General features: G+C 42.7%; 1 protein-coding gene across 6 annotated transcripts in view; it reads left to right on the forward strand.

The window, feature by feature from the left end:
* FOCAD (focadhesin) overlaps positions 1-18,584 on the forward strand; it is a 319,096-nt gene that overhangs the window by 256,145 nt on the left and 44,367 nt on the right. For all 6 annotated transcript variants that reach the window (XM_053907986.1, XM_053907983.1, XM_053907987.1 and 3 more), the window contains 8 exons: positions 1,780-1,869; positions 8,132-8,279; positions 10,452-10,571; positions 12,202-12,324; positions 12,793-12,870; positions 13,498-13,569; positions 15,121-15,223; positions 17,346-17,426. In XM_053907986.1, the coding sequence (XP_053763961.1) occupies positions 1,780-1,869; positions 8,132-8,279; positions 10,452-10,571; positions 12,202-12,324; positions 12,793-12,870; positions 13,498-13,569; positions 15,121-15,223; positions 17,346-17,426 (815 nt within the window). The remainder of the gene's footprint in view (positions 1-1,779; positions 1,870-8,131; positions 8,280-10,451; positions 10,572-12,201; positions 12,325-12,792; positions 12,871-13,497; positions 13,570-15,120; positions 15,224-17,345; positions 17,427-18,584) is intronic.

Genomic DNA, 18,584 nt, shown 5'->3' on the forward strand with positions numbered 1-18,584 from the left:
CTACAAATGGCAGTTTCTTCACCATCTGTGTTCATGCTCTTTCTTCAGTATCTTTCAAGCAACATGTTTTACAACTAAAAATGAGCCATGGCAGTTTAATTCCAGGCAACTCATTTCATCCCATCTTGGCTCTGGCTCCTTTCTTCATTAGTTTAGGATGAGATGCTGCTGGGTTTAGGGCTTGACAAGCTCGCATGTGTGGTTAATTTAATCATGCTACCTTGAGAAACCGGTTCCTAGATCGCCTTCTACCCCTCTCTGTCTTACTTGGCTTTGCACCTGCTGGAGAGCCTGGGGAAGGACACCAGGAAGTGTTTTCCAAGGCCAAAAGCCCTCAGAATAAGTGCAAATTTTCACTTTGCTCTAATAATCTGTCTGGATAGCACGCTTCATCCTTTGGTCAGTGGGTTCACACTGTAGCCAGTGGTATAATTATTCATGGTGCCCACCTTCCTAATTTTCTGGAGGAGAGGAACCTGAAGTGTTTACTTTTGGTGCCAAGAAATATTTTACTAGATAATGACCGTGTCACCAGATAATGACGTTTTCGGAGGAAGTTTCCATTTTTCTAAAATTAAAGTAAGCATTTTGAGGGCTGTTGACCCTGAATAGCCAGTGCCATCAAATAAGTTGCCCAGTATGACCCCTCAGGGGAACAGGATTAGGACAGTATGTTGGTCTCAAGTATGAAAAATCACCCTGTAGAAGAGAATCATGGCCATCCATTTTTAGCTAAGGCTTAGGAGAAAGTCACCTGAATTTAAATTCTAGTCTAGAATTTATTCAGAAAAGCATATTATTCCAAAGCTTGCTTCTGTCATAACTCCCAGAGGATACCGGTAGGATCTCTTTAGCATTTGTTTAGGATAGTTAGGTATATTTTACTCCAGAGAACAGCTGTAATAAGGACTTATTTAGTCAAAGCTATTAAAACTCTGTGTGTGTGTGTGTGTGTGTGTGTGTGTGTGTGCGCGCGCGCGCGCGCGTTCTCGCTGCAAAATGCAATCCTTCACCACAGGCAAAAGTACTATATTTTTGGTTTGGGAAGACCTTATTTAAAGTGCTCTCTGGCCGTTTGGCATTCCTGGGGCCGCATTCCTCTTAGCGTGGTCCGAGGGGGCAGCAGGAGAAGTGACATCTTAGAAACCCCTTGATAAAAAAAGTGTTGGTGATGAAACCCACAACTCTGCCTGAGAAAACAGCCACAGAATGACCTTGTAAGTTTTGTTTTACTACAGAAGTCATAGCCCTCACCAAGACCATTGCAAAACCACATCAATTACTGTATAAAGGCAGGGAAAATAAACGACTGGGGTTCCCCTCCCCGCCTTTGAAAAAAGGAGTAGAGCTTACCAGCCTTCCCAATTGAGACATGAAATCAGAAGTAACGGTCCTCGCAAGAAAAGAGATTTGCAATGATTATTGATAATATCAGCTTAGTGGGCTGTTAAATATTCCGAAGAAAATCACATTGGCCTTCTTGAAAATGTTTTTGGAATTCCGATTTTGGTCTTTTTCAGTGATTTAAAATGTGAATGGGCTGAGGAAATACAAAAGTAGTCATTTTTGAGTTTATTGGTTTACAAGTGATGCTACTGTACAGAAACTCAATAATTAAATTCTCTGCAAAATAAGTATATGTGAGTCATCAATACTGTGACTTTTATTTTTTTTTAACAAAATGTATTTTCACTAAAATATTAAGAGGAAAATATTAAATGGTATTTTGGACATGTGAATTATTTTCAGTAATTCAGTTTTTCCTCTTGCTTTGCCTAGCGATATATCTGGCCAACAGATGAACCTCCTTCTGATGAAGTCTTTGGATGCCCTGGAAAATTGCTGCTTTGATGCTAGTCTTGAATATAAGTATGTTGATTTCCTTTCCTCTCTGATATTTAGGCATCAAATCTTCCTCTGCCATGAATTTTGCATTATATCGTGAAGTATTCATAGGACTTGATCTCGAATTCGTTCACAAAGAGTTTTTCAGTAATTATCAAAAACCTGTAATTAAAGCTTACTTGTTTCTGGGGTGCCTGGGTGGCTCAGTCAGTTAAGTGTCCGACTTTGGCTCAGGTCATGATCTCATGGTTCGTGAGTTCGAGCTGCGCATCGGGCTCTGTGCTGACAGCTCAGAGCCTGGAGCCTGCTTTGGATTCTGTGTCTCCCTCTCTCTCTCTCTCTGTGCCTCCCATGCTCATGCTCTGTCTCTCTCTGTCTCAAAAATAAATAAACATTAAAAAAAAATTTAAAGCTTACTTGTTTCTAAAAACCATGTTTCAGCAATAGTTTGCTTCAATACAGAGCAATGCACGTCACTTCATGGCTGTCGTTAAGTTACTAATACCTTAGTTCTGTCTTGTAGTTATCATATGAAGCATGTATCTGGAGACTTATGTGCATGACTTAACCTTTTTAAATGGTAGAAATTTGACTGGAAATTTGAATGGTTGAATTTGATTGGGTGAAGGGAGCCTTTGACCCATGATTTAGATTTCCCTTGTGAAACCCAATGACTGAGGAATCAAAATGGAAGCAAAACATAGGTTATATCAGGGGTCCCAACCTCCTCCGTGTCAATAGGTTCTCCTTGTCTCGCCCCAGATCTCATGCTTTTTAAAGATTTTGTCTATTAAATATCTTAAAATTTGTGAAAGGTGACCAAAACCAAAACAGAATACTTAGAAAACAATACCTTGTGCCTGGCTGGCGCAGTCAATAGAGCAGGCAACTCTTGATCTCAGGGTTGTGAGTTTGAGCCCCGTGTTGGGTGTAGAGATTACATAAAACGAAAATCCCCCCCCACAAAAAACCCTCAAAAAACAAGGCTAACCGTACTTGTTTAGTGAGACATTTAATGTTTTAATTGGTCTGTGTTTGTGTGGGAGAAGGTAGTTTTATTAGGCTTTCTGAAACATTGACACACTTGAGGACTACATTGTATCTTTTTGGACTTCCACATGTTTGGGAACCTCCGGTTTAGATCCTCTGAGGTTCATTATTATTAAAAAACCCAACAAATTGTAAGCACTAAACTCCAGTTTATGAACTCATTTACTTTTTTGCTGTTATGGGCACTGTTTAGATACGAGTGTTTACATTGGTGGCTCTTTAGGAACTTGTGATCTGGCGTGACATTCGTATCATCTAGCCTGTTAAGTAAGTGCAGACTAACAAAAGTAACTAGAAGTAACTGCCTATATCGTCTATTTCATTATGAGTAGAACATGAACTCTTCACTTTGTAGGTGGTAGTTGTAGGGTCTTCTCTGAAATGCAGGCTGAGATTAGATAAGAATCATTGACACCCACCCAGTTTATCATGAAACATGTTAGAGATGAAACGAGATGTTTTAAGAGCATGACTTTGAATATGGGAAAAGAGAGTTTGGTGACATGATGGAAGTCTCTTGAATGTCAAAAATGATTTAATGGAAGGGATAGGGCCATCTAACCGTTGCTGGGTCTGATGAAGAATTGGTAGTTTTGAGTCCAATCCATGTGTTGGTGGTGTTGCCTTTTACAACCAAGGAGTAAGATACATTTCTCTCCCCACGCCCACCTGCCACCTCAGTCCTACCTTTTCCCACAGGTATCCATCATGGCTGTAGCTCAGGGTATTATAAAATTGGGTACACATTTGTGCATTAACATGTTGCAGGCTTTCAGCCAGTTGGAACAATCAGGCACGACTTTCACATGTTATCTCCACTAATCCGCAGGAAGTTTGTTTCAATGTGAGGGGAACCATAGAGATAACTGAATTGTCCACAGTATGGGTATTTATGCTTATAAAAACCTCCTATGTCTAAGTGTATTTAACTTTAAAGTTAACTTTTTATATTGATAAGATTCTTATTTCATTCTTCTTTCATGATTCTTACCTCCTTAATGAAGAACCATGTTTGGGAGAGGGAAGGATGGGCCTAGATAGGGATTAATGCTGCAGAATTAAATAGAATAGAGCCATCAGAAGTTTCCTGTCCTTCAGTGAAGTCTTGCTTGTTTTTCAGAGAGTTCAATTAAAAGCCCAGATCCTTCAAGAACTTCTCCCTCTATCTTCTCCAAACTCCTGTTCTTCCTACAGTTAAAGAAGTTTAGTATTTTGTCATTCCTGATGCTCTGTGGCTGTTAGTGCTTAGGTAGCTAGGCATTTTCACACCCGTTTCTCATGTAATGAAGCCCCAGTGACAGTCTAAACGTTGATACTAAAACAGGAATACTCATCACTTTGGTTTATAGATTAAGAAAATGAGTCTCAAATAGACTGGTTCAAGGTCACACAGTAAGTAGCAGAGCTGGGGGAGAAGCCTACGTTGTCGGACTTCAAAGCCATTTTTCTGTCTTGCCTAGTTCTGTGTGGAGAACACATTTCAGTAGAAAGAAAGCGATTTGACACCTGATAGTATGGTAGTTACTATTTTTTTTTAACATGTGGGTGTGTCTCACTATGAGAGAGAGAGAGAGAGAGAGAGAGAGAGAGAGAGAGAGAGAGAGAGAGAGAGAGAGAGATTGATTCTAACTAGGCCCAGGCATAAAGTATTCCCCTGTCTAATGAGATTCAGGAGTCTAGGGCGGTCCTCTCTCAAGTGAAATAGTGGAAGCATTACCAGGGGGTAGTTAATAGATCTGGGAGCGTGCTACCTCAAGTGGTAGAATTCACCCAGAGCAAATTCACCACGCTTCCTTGATTTAATGGACACGTCCCTGCTGAGAGAACCCTGCACCTGGTCTGGTCGGTGTTCGTGGCCCAATCGCTTACCTTTTGCTGCCATCTAGTGGTAATTACTGTGCCATTGCAGTCCTCCCAGCCTTAAGCAGTCCTGCCATCCATCGATGACCTGAGCACTGGTTAATTACTATTGAGCTTTTACAAATACGATAACATTTGTATAGCACTTTGTAAAGGGCAAAGCGCTATACAAATGTTAACTGTTATTAGAACTAATTATTAGATGGCCTCGTACTCAATCTGCAGGAGTGCCCACAATAAAGTAAGGAATTGAAGATTCATCTGGTTAATTTTAGAAAAAATGTGTCATGATAATCTTTATATCTCATTTGGTATAGCAACACCCATAGCAGAATTGCACAGCTTTGAAGTTGTAGATTTTCTTTTTGCCAGTGATATTTTAGTATGCTTGAACAAGAGATTCAAGTAAGTCAGGACATAATAGGGCATATGATTTTACAACTTAAATTCTCTTTATCGTTTGTTAGTATTCTTAGAGATTCATGTTATTAATTCCAAAACCTGAAATTAACACCTAATATTATAATATGTTTTTATTTTATCTGTCTGAGGCACCACTGTGGAACTCTTTTTTGTTTTCATTGGAGAGAAAGCTGTGAAAGCTACCTCTGCCCAAGTCATTCTTGGTTTAGAGCTGGCAAACATATCAAAGGGAAGCTAAAATGAGGTAAATGTGCAGAAATGCTGACCTAAGCACCTAGAAGAATCTTTAAGACTTAGGACAAAAAATAAGCTCATTAAAATATGGATAATTTGGAAATCAGAAGAAAACATCGGGAGTAAAGCTTTAGGACTGCCTTCCTGGTGCATGCTGGAAAAATGAGACAGAGTAGAAGGAGTTTAGGAGGTCAATAGATGCATACACTCTAGCATATTTATATTGGCACACTGATATACATAGTTAGATTATGTATTCACACATGACAACAGACATCTACCATTGTAGCAACGGATAGAATCATTAATGATAACCTTGCCCAAGAATAATTATGCTGTGATAATATTTAGGTAAATGTGAGCTAGAAACCAGGATGTCTTTTTCTAAGCCTTTGTGCCCGTATGCTTCAGGATGAAGAGGAACTTCATTCAGTCCAGAGGATAAAGGTTTTTGGCATGCCCAGAATAGCCAAAAGCAAGACTTAGATACCTGCTATTTAGTTTTTTATAATTTTTTTAATGTTTGTTTATTTTTGAGAGAGAGACACAGTGAGAGCAAGGGATACAGAATCTGAAGCAGGCTCCAGGCTCTGAGCTGTCAGCACAGAGCCTGACGCGGGGCTCGAACTCACGAACCAGGGGATCGTGACCTGAGCCGAAGTCAGACGCTCAACTGACTGAGCCACCCAGGTGTCCCTTAATCACATTTTGTCTAACTCTATCTTTGATTCTAATTCGGTCAATTTTTTATATGCATCGGTACAGAAAGATAGCCCCCCCAAACACACACACACAAAAGCAAAAAAAAAAAAAAAAAAAAAAAAAACAAACCTTCCCTGTCGATCCTAAATAGAAACAAGGGCTATAGATCCATACTAATGAAGGGGCGCCTGGGTGGCTCAGTCGGTTGAGCGCCGACTTCGGCTCAGGTCACGATCTCGCGGTCCGTGAGTTCGAGCCCCGCATCGGGCTCTGTGCTGATAGCTCAGAGCCTGGAGCCTGTTTCAGATTCTGTGTCTCCCTCTCTCTGACCCTCCCCCATTCATGCTCTGTCTCAAAAATAAATAAACGTTAAAAAAAAAAAAAAAGATTAAAAAAAAAATCCATACCAATGAAGAGTGCCTTTCCTCTTTCAGAAACATGATTTGTCTCAAAAGCACGCAGCGTTCAGATGTTAGATGCTGATTTAACTGGTTGGCAGTGCATTATGCTAGTTGAGCTAGTTGTTAAGTTCATGTAAGCTGTAACAGCACTTCTGCCTGAGTAATGATGGATTATTACTGCAGTAGCTTCTTTGCAAAGGATTTCCTAATGCCAGATAGTTAACGCCATAGAACCTGGAATAACGTGCTCTAGATAGGGTGCCTTCTCATAGGCAATTTCGTCCAGCCATCATACGGGGCACTGAGAGGGGCCTGGGATTGGGCAGATGGAACAGAAGGCTGGGAGTCCGAAACCTCTGTCTTCTGGCCGTCATCTGCTGGAAACTCTCCATATGGCCTTGAACAAATCCTGCAGCGTCTCTCTCCTCTTGGGTGTCTTTTTATCAGATGTGGATGCTTCGTTTGCAAGAGGTGTTTGGGGGAAGTAACTAACATGTGCAGGAAGCACTGTGAGTGTTCTTGACACCAGCCACGGAGATAGTTACTATATGAGAGCAAACTGACAGAGCCTACGGGCAGTGAAACATGTTACTGGAGAAGTGCCCTGGAACGTCGTCCTAAGCAGCAGATACTGTGCGAGGCAAGCCAAACCAGAATCGGGATGATTTCTGAAACGCTCGGCATCTCCTCAGTTCAAAACACAATGATGACCAAAACCTTTTTTTTTTTTCTTTTTTCTTTTTAAGTAGAAAATCGCCCTCCAGCTGCATGATCTTATCATCCTAACCAGAAGTTTTCCGGGAGAACAGTTTTTGGTTTTTTCCTTCAAATGGATATGTGTTCTTTCACGAGAATTGGGGCACAAAGCCCAAGATTCCAATTGAATTGTCACATGGGGTAACTTTTGACAAGCCTGTCATTTGTCCATTTTCTCTTCTGACCCAGTGGTACTCCGAGGGATCAGAGGGGAGAAGAGGACTAATGTCATTGTGCACAGACAAATACATAGTTTAAGGACGAAATTCCACTTGTGGATGTTGACTAGGAAACATGAAGCACTTAGTTGCTCATCATCATGCCTCGCAATGCGTCCCCCTCCCCGCCCCCCGCCGCCCCCTGCCCCATTATTAGAGGTCCTCAGCTCGCATCCTGAGACGGAGTCTTCTCTCCCATGCAGTTAATCATGGTTCACTCAATATGTGGACGTAGAGGGAGGGTGCAGAGGACCATGGCATTTCTCTAAGGGTAGACGTAGAGCTGCTTTCACCTGACTTTTTATTCGTCTTCCTACCTCACCCTAGAGTTTAAGTGAAACCTATTTCATGTTTTCGTTTGTTCTTCTCCAGTGGGTACACAGCACTAACGCGGGCCACGGACACTTGTTTGAATATATAGTTTTCCTTTTGAGGGGGGCGGTGGGTGCACCTGTCGTGGTTCATGGGGCACACTTATATCCCAGGCAGCGGATCTAGAAGCCAGCCATCTCACCTCAGGCTGAAGAGCAGTATAAACTCGCGTGATAAGTGAAGAGTGGTGATGTGGGTTTCTGGTGATTTTGACACCTCATTTTTTGTGGGTTTTTGTTTTGTTTTGTTTTGTTTTTCTTTGCATCCAAGCACGGGCTGTATATTGGGAGTTGGACTTGTTCTGTCCCTCATGAGCCACAGCAGCCGAATGGAGTCTCGAGTTCATGTGGCAGCATCGCTTCGGAAGCTGTCTACCTACCTGGATGACAGTGGGAGCCAAAGCAGAACATTTCAGGAGGTAGGAGCCGGAAGTGACGGCTTTCTTTGTTTTTTGTGTTCCTGTTGCTGCTTATTTTCTACTTCTCATGTTTTGGTCACCCTGAAATTAAATTCTTCCTCAGTTTCAGGCCAGGATAAGGAGAAAAATCTGAGTGGCAAACAACCTATGTTAGATCATAAGGTTTCAAATTGTGCAGCTGTTTAAATCAACTCAGACTTAAATGTGGCATAGAAGATAAGAGCCTTTAGTGAATGCAAAAACCTAAGTCAGCATCGCCAGAAGGCACTTTCTAAGAAGAGCTGCGATTTCCGCAGGAAGGTTAAATGGAGATATTTAGAATTACGCTGCAGCGAAATGTGACTATAAAAGATGGCCCGGAAGAAGCCTAAGAAACTGCAGAGCGAAAAGGCATTTGATTTTTTTTTTTTTTTCCCCTTTCTTCGTGTCAGCCAGCATGAAAAATCATTGAGGAAATTCCCTTTACCACACTTCACGAAAAGATTTTTCTGTCGCGGCGCGAAACTACGCACAACTGCGGCCTGTGTGACGCAGCTTGCGCGTGTCCCCCGCGTCCCGAGCGACCGTCCGAGGCGCGTGTCTCTGTGCCCAGGTGAAGCTGAACCACCTTGTGTTCTTCTTTGGGAGGACCCAGGGACGACCTTTTGGCCTGGCCGGATTCTCTGTCTCATTAGAGCAGATTCTGTTTTCTCCGGGCCTGCCCGGGAGCCATTGATGAGTTACATAATGGCTGCTGTGTTTCCCTGCTCGGCCCCTTCGCTTTCCCCAATGGGACTTGTCGAATCGGTGAATTTCTTTGGGGCACGGAGGGTTGCAGTTTTGTTCCAACACAGGCACCGCATTTCCATTTTGAAAGCAGTGGCAGGACACGGGCTGAAAGCACGTATTTTTGTGTAAGCCCACGAAGGAAACTTTGCCACCAAGGGGCAACGTGATTAGTGAAAGGAGGGCAAGGTTTTTTACAACTGCTGCGTCGGCCTGCCTTGATGTTTCGATTCATAAGGCTTGAGCAGGCAGTTTTGTCTTTCCCCACCTCTGATGTTTTATTATCCAACCTCTACCTTGGAAACGGCTTCCTTTCTTCACACCGTACCGACCACGGTGGGGAGTTGAACCTTTCCACCGGGCCTTAACAGCATCTTTGTAAAGGAGGGCTTCAAGAGGAAAGTGGGAGGCAGCAGGGAGGGGATGATGAACCGTGATGTGCAAAACTTGAGGCTCACATAGATCGAGTGACCCGCCCCAAGTTACTTAGCCCGGAAATGGTCGACTGGGGACCTACACCTCAGTGTGCGTGCTCTCAACTCCCAGCATGCTTTTTTACTTATAATTAATTCATATATTCATTTACTTATCTATTCATTGATTTATTAAATTAGCACCCCGGTGCTCTGTGGGAAGTAGTATTACCTCTATTTTACACAATTTATGTGACCCTAAAAACCATGTGCCTGGTCCATTATGCCCCACTCCTCCTAAAAGACAGTCTTAATGCAGCAGGGTTGTTTTTTTTTTTTAATTTTTTTTTTTTTAATGTTTATTTAGTTTTGAGACAGAGAGAGAGCATGAACAGGGGAGTGCCAGAGAGAGAGGGAGACACAGAATCTGAAGCGGGCTCCAGGCTCTGAGCTGTCAGCACAGAGCCCAACGCGGGGCTGGAACTCACAGAGCGCGAGATCATGACCTGAGCCGAAGTCGGATGCTTAACCGACTGAGCCACCCAGGCGCCCCAATGCAGCAGGGTTTTAACTTCTTTGAATTTCCTCTCCTGCTTGGCCTTGGATCAGAGCACATGGCTATTAGAAGATAGCATTCACTGGGGATAAAAATCTGCCTCTGCTGTTGATTCATGCTGTGTCCTCCCATGAGATCATGATGGAACTTTTTGATTTTGAGTCCAAAGACCTAGGTATGAATCTTGCCTCTGTCAGTTGCAAGCTGTATGTAGTTGAGCCTCAAAGTCCGTACCTGTAAAGCAGGAATCGTGACACCCACCTCCTAACGTTGTTGGGACACGTGAATTGGGCTGCGGAACGGTGCCCGGTCTATGGTTGGTGTCCTTGAATCCATTCCTTATCCCGGGGAGAAGTTTGGCAAAACATCGGTGTCAGCCAAATTGTGTTCTTTTGTTTGCCCTCATGAAGAAACATTTTCCGCTGTCTTTTCGTCTAGGTCCTTGCCTATACCCTCAGCTGTGTATGCACATCAGCATTCAGTGCCGGAATCATTGAGGCTACCGAGGCTGAAGATATCATGAACAAGCTTCAGCTGTTGGTAGAGAACAACCAACAGGTTGGAATGCGTGCCATGATTACAACTCTCTTGGGGTCTCCTGTTGCTGCTGAGTCCTAATTTTGACTAACTCAGAATTGGACTGTAGTGGGGCTTTTTTTCTTTTGTGCCCAGAACTAAAGAACTTCTAACTCTTCTCTCTTGTCACTGCTCTAGCCAACAGTCAGAAGTGTCTTTTTTTCCTCTCCTTATGTTCTATGTTCTTTGGGTATGAAAGACTTTTCTCTCTCCCCATGTATTGTTCTATATTTATAAAATCTTAAAACATGTGGCTAGGGGAAGGTAAGGCTAGCGATAACAATTTGTAAAGATATAAACACATAGAGGACTCTGATAACATGAAACCTCAGCAAATTCAAAGCAGAGAACCCCTGTTCATGACCGGATACGCATGTGACAGTTTAAATACCTGCAAATTAAAGGGGCATCTGGGTACCTCAGTCAGTTGAGCTTCCAACCTCGGCTTAGGTCATGATCTCACAGTCTGTGGGCTCAAGCCACGTGTTGGACTCTGTGCTGACAGATCAGAGCCTAGAGCCTGCTTTGGATCCTCTGTCTCCCTCTCTCTCTCTGCCCCTCCCCCACTTGCTCTCTGCTCTCTGTCTCAAAAACAAACATTAAAAAAAATAAAACAAACAAACAAACCTGCCAATTAAATTAAATACCCTTAAAATGTTCCCTCTGAAATATTATTCAGCCTTCAAAAGGAAGGAGGTTCAAACACATGCCACGGTGTGGGTGAATCTTGAGGACATTATGCTAAGTGAAACGGGCCAATCACAAAAAGAAAAATACTGTATGATTCTACTTACATGAGATACTTCAAGTAATCAAAAGCACTGAGACAGAAAGAAGAGAGGTAGTCGCCAGGGGCTTGGAGAGGGAGAATAGGATGTTCTTATTTAAGGGATATAATGTTGGAGTTTGCAGGATGAACAAGTTCTAGCAATGGATGGTGGTGATGGTGGCACAACAGTGTGAATATGTTTAATGCCACTGAACTTACACCGAAAAGTGGTTAAGACGGTAAATTTTATGTTATGTATATTTTACGACAGTTAAATTGAAAAAAAAATGCTCCTTCCCCATTTGGATTTTTATAGGTTTCCCATGGTCTCGATTTTGGCCATCGTGAATTATTGCAGGATTTGCTGGTTATTAGCTAATATTGCGTTGTTACTGTTTTACGGTCATAAGAGTGCACACTTAAATTCAGAATAGGTCTTGCAACGCCAAAACGTGGAGGTTTGCATATGCTGTACTCGTTTCGGGACTTTCTCTCCTCTTGTTTGGGAGTTGACTTGGCTTACATGATCTACCTTGGTATTTTCACCCTAATTCCTTCTGAAAATTTGGATCATTTGAGTCAAGTCTTGTAACAGTCCGGTCTTACTTTCTTAAAAGAAACCATTCACTGCAGCTGAATTCCCTAGTGAGACTGCAGTTTCTGTTGCAAACCAGAAGTCTTGATTTTAAAAAAAATCTGCAAATCTCTGATTTTCAGATGGCAGGAGAAGGTGTCAGTAGGAAAGGGAGCCCCTAGAAGTGCTTGGTTGCTGTCTATCGAGTTCCTGATCCGTTCCATTCTTCTTCTGTTTCCTTACCCTTTGTCTTTCCCTTGCTTATGCAGACGTCAGGTTTTGCCCTAGCGTTAGGAAACCTGGTTCACGGATTGTCTGTGTGTGGACACGGAAAAGCGGAGGACTTGGGCCACCGGCTGCTCCCTGCCTGGATCAGAATTGTTCTGACAGAGGTAGGAGGTCACGTCCTGCATGTTATTTTATATTTTTATAAAGGAAGAAAAGAGCTATTTTATTAGGCCACTTACAGGTGCTGCTGAGGTACACAGCCCAACAGTAAAAGAATAGGCAATTTCAAACAAAAGAGATGCAGGAACTTTTAATCCCTTATAAATGATCTATCCTGTCAACTATGACAGCTTTTTTTTTTTTTAAGAGGCTACTTTCTCAGTGTTTTCATTTTAAAGGCGCATTGGGGTTTTGAAAAATAAAAACCAACAAGAAGCCGCCTATGATCTAGTAACTTCAACCTATTACTTTATTCAAGCCTGCTGCCGTTTTTGGTTTAGGGATACGGGTTATGTTGACCCTAGAAATTTAGTACCATTTTGACCCGTATTTCTCTGTGATAGAATAGGTTTTTTTAGAATTCAAACCCAAGGACCGTTTGCCTCTTGACATATCCGATGCTTTGTTTCCAGGGCACTCCGACAATGCTCTGCCTTGCAGCTCTTCATGGCATGGTGGCCTTGGTGGGCTCTGAAGGGGATGTAATGCAGGTAAAAACAACAAAAGAAGGGGAGGAATCTGAATGTGTACATAGCCACGGCAAGAGGAGCATGCCCAGTATCTCAGTATGCTAAGGACCGAATACATGGTCACAGTAATGGTTGTACTGGGCTTTTCAGTGCCTTGATGTATAGAAAATCGCTCTGGGTTAAGAATTTGTTGTTAGATATTTGTTCCCTTTTTGTATCCGGTGTATAGGAATTAAACTTAGCTTATGTACTTTCCACAAAGTTCCCTGCTCGAGAAAAGTGACCAGATCGTAAGAAATTTAAGTCATCCGTAAGAAACTACGTTTTGTATCTGTCATATTTAAGTTTCTATCTAGTATATTACGTCCACAGTGGACACATGTATGTTTCAGTTAACAAGTAATTCTAAGGAGCACCCGTGTTCGTACAGTGAAGGTGTGTTAAGTGAGTGCTACGGAACCGGTTCCAGGAAATCGATGATGAATACAGCTTGGGCCCTCCCCTCAAGGAGCCCATAGCTTTTGTTTTTGAGATGTAAAGACGCAATGGCAAATTATAGCATAGCTTAGAAGATGATAGCTCATACACTGCGAATACCATCGTTTACTTTTTGGGGAATGTTGGCGTGGGTATTTCTTTTTCTTTCAGCTGAAGGCAGAAGCCATCCAGACCTCTCATTTTCAAGCCAGACTTAATGAAGTCATTAAAACTGTAACTCAGGTGAGAAGAGGGATTTAAAATCCGTGGATGGGAAAATGGATACTCCCTTTTATTGCCTTTCTCTGATGATACAGACTTTTGCTTGAAACATGGGGAGATCTCTGGTCATTCACATGGAGTCCAAGCAGCGTTTGAGAGTGGCTTATGCCCCTGCGTTTGCCAACAAACACCCACTGCCTCTGGAGAAAAAGCGGTCGTGTTTGAGCTAACTTGAGTTGGCATTGGTTGCCTTTAAAACTTAAAACCTGACCCTGCAAGGAGTGTTAGGTCCTAAGGACAAAGTAAAATGGAGGGTGACCAAAGGAAGGGCCCGTGTCGAAGTAGAATGGTCAAGAGGCACTAGTTCACATGTAACTGATAAAACTATTTGGGTAAATCATTGTCAGCACTCTTGGCTAGAGAACGAGTCTGTTCATCGGCTGAGAAATGATTTTATATTTTAAGATTTTTACTTTTAAAAATGTACTAATTTCATTGCCTCGAATGTGAAAGTACAGAATGAAAGAAGCTGAAAAAAATATCACTGATGGTCCTCACAACTCGAAGCAAGTGTTTGTAAAAATTGGTCATAAATCTTTTTAAGAATTCTTAGTTCCTTTGCATAATTGGCATTCTTAGTACATATAGAACTTTGTAGATGGCCTTTTCAAGTAGTCTTTGCATTTAGCATACTTTTTTCTCATTATTGTAAAATACAGCTGATTATCACACCTACCACATAAACAAGTTTTAGTGATTCGTGCTTTTAAAAGCAAACATAAATCTGGGGCGCCTGGATGGCTCGGTCGATTGAGCGTCCGACTTTGGCGCAGGTCATGATCTCACGGTTCGTGAGTTCGAGCCCCGCGTCGGTCCCCGTGCTGACAGCTCGGAGCCTGGAGCCTGCTTCGGATTCTGTGTCTCCCTCTCTCTCTGCCCCTCCCCACTCACGCTCTTGTCTCTCTCTCCTCCAAAAATAAACAAACATTCAAAAAAAATTTTTTAAAGCAAACATAAATCTCTAAACAGAAGAAACTCTCTTGTGAATGTATGAACACAATTCTCAAGAAAAGAATTATGCTGAAACTTAAGTTCCTCCACCTGGGAGAAAAACCGATAAATGAAAACTCTTACTGAACAAAATCCTTATGATGAGTGATAAAGCAGTAATAGAACATTACTTAGAGGACAAAATAACATCTCCTTCCATCCTTAAAGGTATTTTATTCTTAAATAACTAACACCTTTTTTTTTTTTTTCCCCACTCTCGGGACTTTTTTTCCTTTTTAAAAATACTCCTTTGAGACCAGCTGACTCGGTGAAACCTGAGACCACCAGTGCTACCTCCTATCACGTTTGACTGATTGATTCGTTAATTCAGCAATAGTTGTTGATCAGCTGTATGTCCAGGGTTTAGAAGACACGCATGTGACCTTACAACTTGTCATAGAGCTTGTCATTACCAGACAAGCTACCACCTCGTTAAAGATAAACGACTTTCTATGAGTGACCTTTTATTAAGTGGAGTTTGGATCTTGCCCGATCACTGCACTGTCTCGTTTCCATCCATAGGTCATCAGCGTGTCTGGAGTGATTGGTCTTCAGTCAAATGCGCTCTGGCTTCTGGGCCATCTCCATCTGTCTACTCTGTCCTCGAGTCAAAGTAGGACCTCCGGTAAGGCTGGACTCTTAGAACACTGGAGCTGGAAGGAGGGATTGCTGACTGGAGGCCATGTCCTTTGTTAAGAGCATTAATCTTTGCAGCCACCGTAAGTGGTGGGTGTTACCATCCCTGTTTTACATCAGGAGAGAATGCTCTGTGGAGAGGCTTCCTGGCTTGCTCAGGATCACGTGGCCGTAAGTTGCAGACGCAGCTGACCTGCCATCGCTTGGCTTCCCCAGCCCAGGCTTTCGTCCTTCTTCCTCTCTGCCTCCCTCAGAGAGGAGATTAGACATTCAGCCTAACCCCGTATTTCACAAAGCAAGCTGAGGCTTAGAAAGATAACGTGACTTCCAAGTGGCGTTAGCGTGGTGACAAATCTAGGGAGTAGGCACCAGGTCCTTGAGGCTTGGAAGAGAGTTCTTTTTGTTTTTACTTTATGGAGTCACACTTTGCATAATACTCCAGTTTCACTGAAAGCCTCTTCATATATGACTGCATTTCTTCTGGCCCCTGTTTTTAAGAAAATAGTGGGGTAAGTACATTCAAAGGTGTGTATGTACTTGGCCTTGAAATTGAAATCCTAGCTCTTAACATAACAAGAGTTTTTTTTCCTTTTCTATTTCCATATTTTGGAGAAAAGCAGTAAAAAAATATTTGCAGTTCTCACCTGCCTAATGTATGTTTGCACTTGGAGGTTTTCCGAGGAAGGCATCACTGCACTACACGGGGACCTAAATCTGCTCTTTGCTCTTTATAGAATTTTGACCCCCTGGCTCTCTTGGACCCAGGCCAGAGAGGTTTAGCTACCAAAGATTTCTCATTAAAACCTAGTTTCGCGTATGCCCTGACAGGTAGTCTGCGGACAGCATCACCATGAACATGTAGCACTGTAATTACTGCTTCCCTCGCTTTCAATCACTCCTTAGCTATAGAAATAGGACACGGTTCTGCAGCGCTCCCAATATAATGAACTCGAGACAGCCGGAAGCTGTCACGTTAAATGGGGAAAAAAAGAAAAAAAAAAAAACTTAGTCATAGCGGAAACCTTAGGTAATGCTGGTTTTGAAGGGCAGTGTTCTCATAATGCCCTGGTAAAATAGCAAGTTTCCGTCAGGCTTTTGCTTTTTTACATAGACTTTTAATTGTTACGTTATGGGTTACGTGCTCTGGCCCACATATACTCAAGTCAGGTGGCAGTGAATCATCTTCTACCCGGGTTCTTTGAAATGAAATGACTGTGTGTCTGGAAAAGTACAGCGGCATGTTCCTGTTGGAATTTTCCAGTCGAGCCATTTGTTGTGGTGAAAACCATCTCATGAAACAATTATGGGGGATGGGGAGGAAAAGAATCTAGGAAACTCCCCAGACACAACCAGCATAAAAGTCACTGCTTCACTGTTCCAGGTCAGCAGCCACATCTGGTTATTCGCACGTGTTGGTCACTTAGAGGTCCCTGCTTTATGAAGTAAGAGACGGGCCGCTGTTATTACTGATTGTTGTATTTCCATGGTTCATATATCTGATTCTGAATGTCCTGAAGTTGCTCCTAGCATGGCAGTCTCAGCCTCGAAGCCCAGCAGACTCCTTGCTGACGCTGAGGCTGACTGGACGGGGCTCATTGATGTGAACATGTGGAAAATATATATATTTTTTAATGTTTCTTCATTTTTGAGAGAGAGTGGAAGAGCAGGAGGGGCAGCGAGAGAGGGAGACAGAGGATCTGAAATGGGCTCTGTGCTGACAGCATCGAGCCCAGCACGGGGCTCGAGCTCATGAACCGTGAGATCATGACCTGAGCTGAAGGTGGACGCTCAACTGACTGAGCCACCCAGGCGCCCCTGGAAAGGATTTTTTTTTTTTAACCGCATCAGTAAAGTTTTCATCCCCTGTGATTTTTCAGTCTCTATTAGGTTTACCACCCATTTTAGATTGCTTGCATAGCCTAAGTGATTACTTCAAGGCCAGTCACTTAATCTAATAGAATTAGTTGCAACCACAGAGTATTGTGCTGAGATTAATGGCATAAACATCTCCGCTTTATCTCTAGGTTGATATGGCAGCATGAGATCATTATCTTTCCTTCATTAGTCCCACCGAGTTCACTGGTTAATTTGATCATTTTCTGTCTCCACAGTTCCTACCGACTATAGCTATTTGCCCGAGAGCAGTTTTATTAGAGCAGCCATTGGCTTCTTCATTACAGGAGGAAAAAAAGGCAAGTGAGCATGTTTCTCGAATTTTATCACTCTTTCTACGCAGTGGGTTTGTGTGCCCTGAGCCTGCTTCTGTAGAATTAATAACAAATCTGAAGGAGTGGCTATTTTCCTCTGCGAGACCATCTTTGCAACAGAAATGACCAGGAGACCAACTACGCTAAGGTGGTATGTAAACATATACTCTGTGTAATCGTATTTGACCTTGGGGGTTGTGGGGGGGGGGCGGTGAGCAGGGAATCTGTGAAGACCTTAAACTTTCATTTGGCTTTTTCAAAAATATGAATGTACATTTCTTTTCTTGTCAATTTCGAATGGGTGTGACCATAAAAGAGGAAACACACCTGGGACCTGACTAGGAAATACGCCTTCTCCCTGAACCTTGAATGATCAGTCTTTGTTGTTGGGATCACTGGCTCTAGTTCCTAATTTTAGCGTGTGTTCTTTTTCTCTGCAAACAGTTGTTCTTTTGTGATTTTTTTTTTTAATGTGTATTTATTTTGAGAGAAGGAGCGTGCATGTGCGTGGGGGAGGGACAGAGTGGGGGGGGAGAGAGAATCCCAAGCAGGCTCTGTGCCATCAGCGTGGAACCCAGTGTGGGGCTGGATCCCGCAAAGACCTGAGCCCAAATCAAGAGTCGGATGTTTAACCAGCTGAACCACCCAGGTGCCTTGTCCCTTCGTGATCCTTTATTGCTGCCACCCACATTAGAGCACAAGCAACCTGAAGACAGAGATTGAGTGCCTTTTTTTAAAATGTTTATTTCATTTATTTTGAGAGAGAATGAGTAGGGGAGGGACAGAGAGAGAGAGGGAATCCCAAACAAGCTACACTCTGTCAGCACAGAGCCCATCGTGGGGTTTGATCTCACGAACCATGAGAACATGACCTGAGCCGTAATCAAGAGTCAGACACCTAACCCACTGAGGCGCTCCAAGTGCCTTCTGTTTTTGACTGGAGTCAGAATAATGCCATATAAGTCTTAAAAATAAATGCCCCTTACTGATACACATACTCTTCAATGCTGTGAGAGAAAATGTATCTCACTAGAAAATATCTTGGCTTAGGAAACCGTTTCATTGATGTAATATTCTTTCATTGATGCTATTTGCTACTTTCTCTTTTCCCTGGCCTGGTTAGGTCATTCTGGGCAAAACCGT

Source organism: Panthera pardus, unplaced genomic scaffold, assembly GCF_024362965.1.
Source record: "Panthera pardus isolate Hobbes unplaced genomic scaffold, ASM2436296v1 HiC_scaffold_20, whole genome shotgun sequence".
NCBI lineage: Eukaryota > Metazoa > Chordata > Mammalia > Carnivora > Felidae > Panthera > Panthera pardus.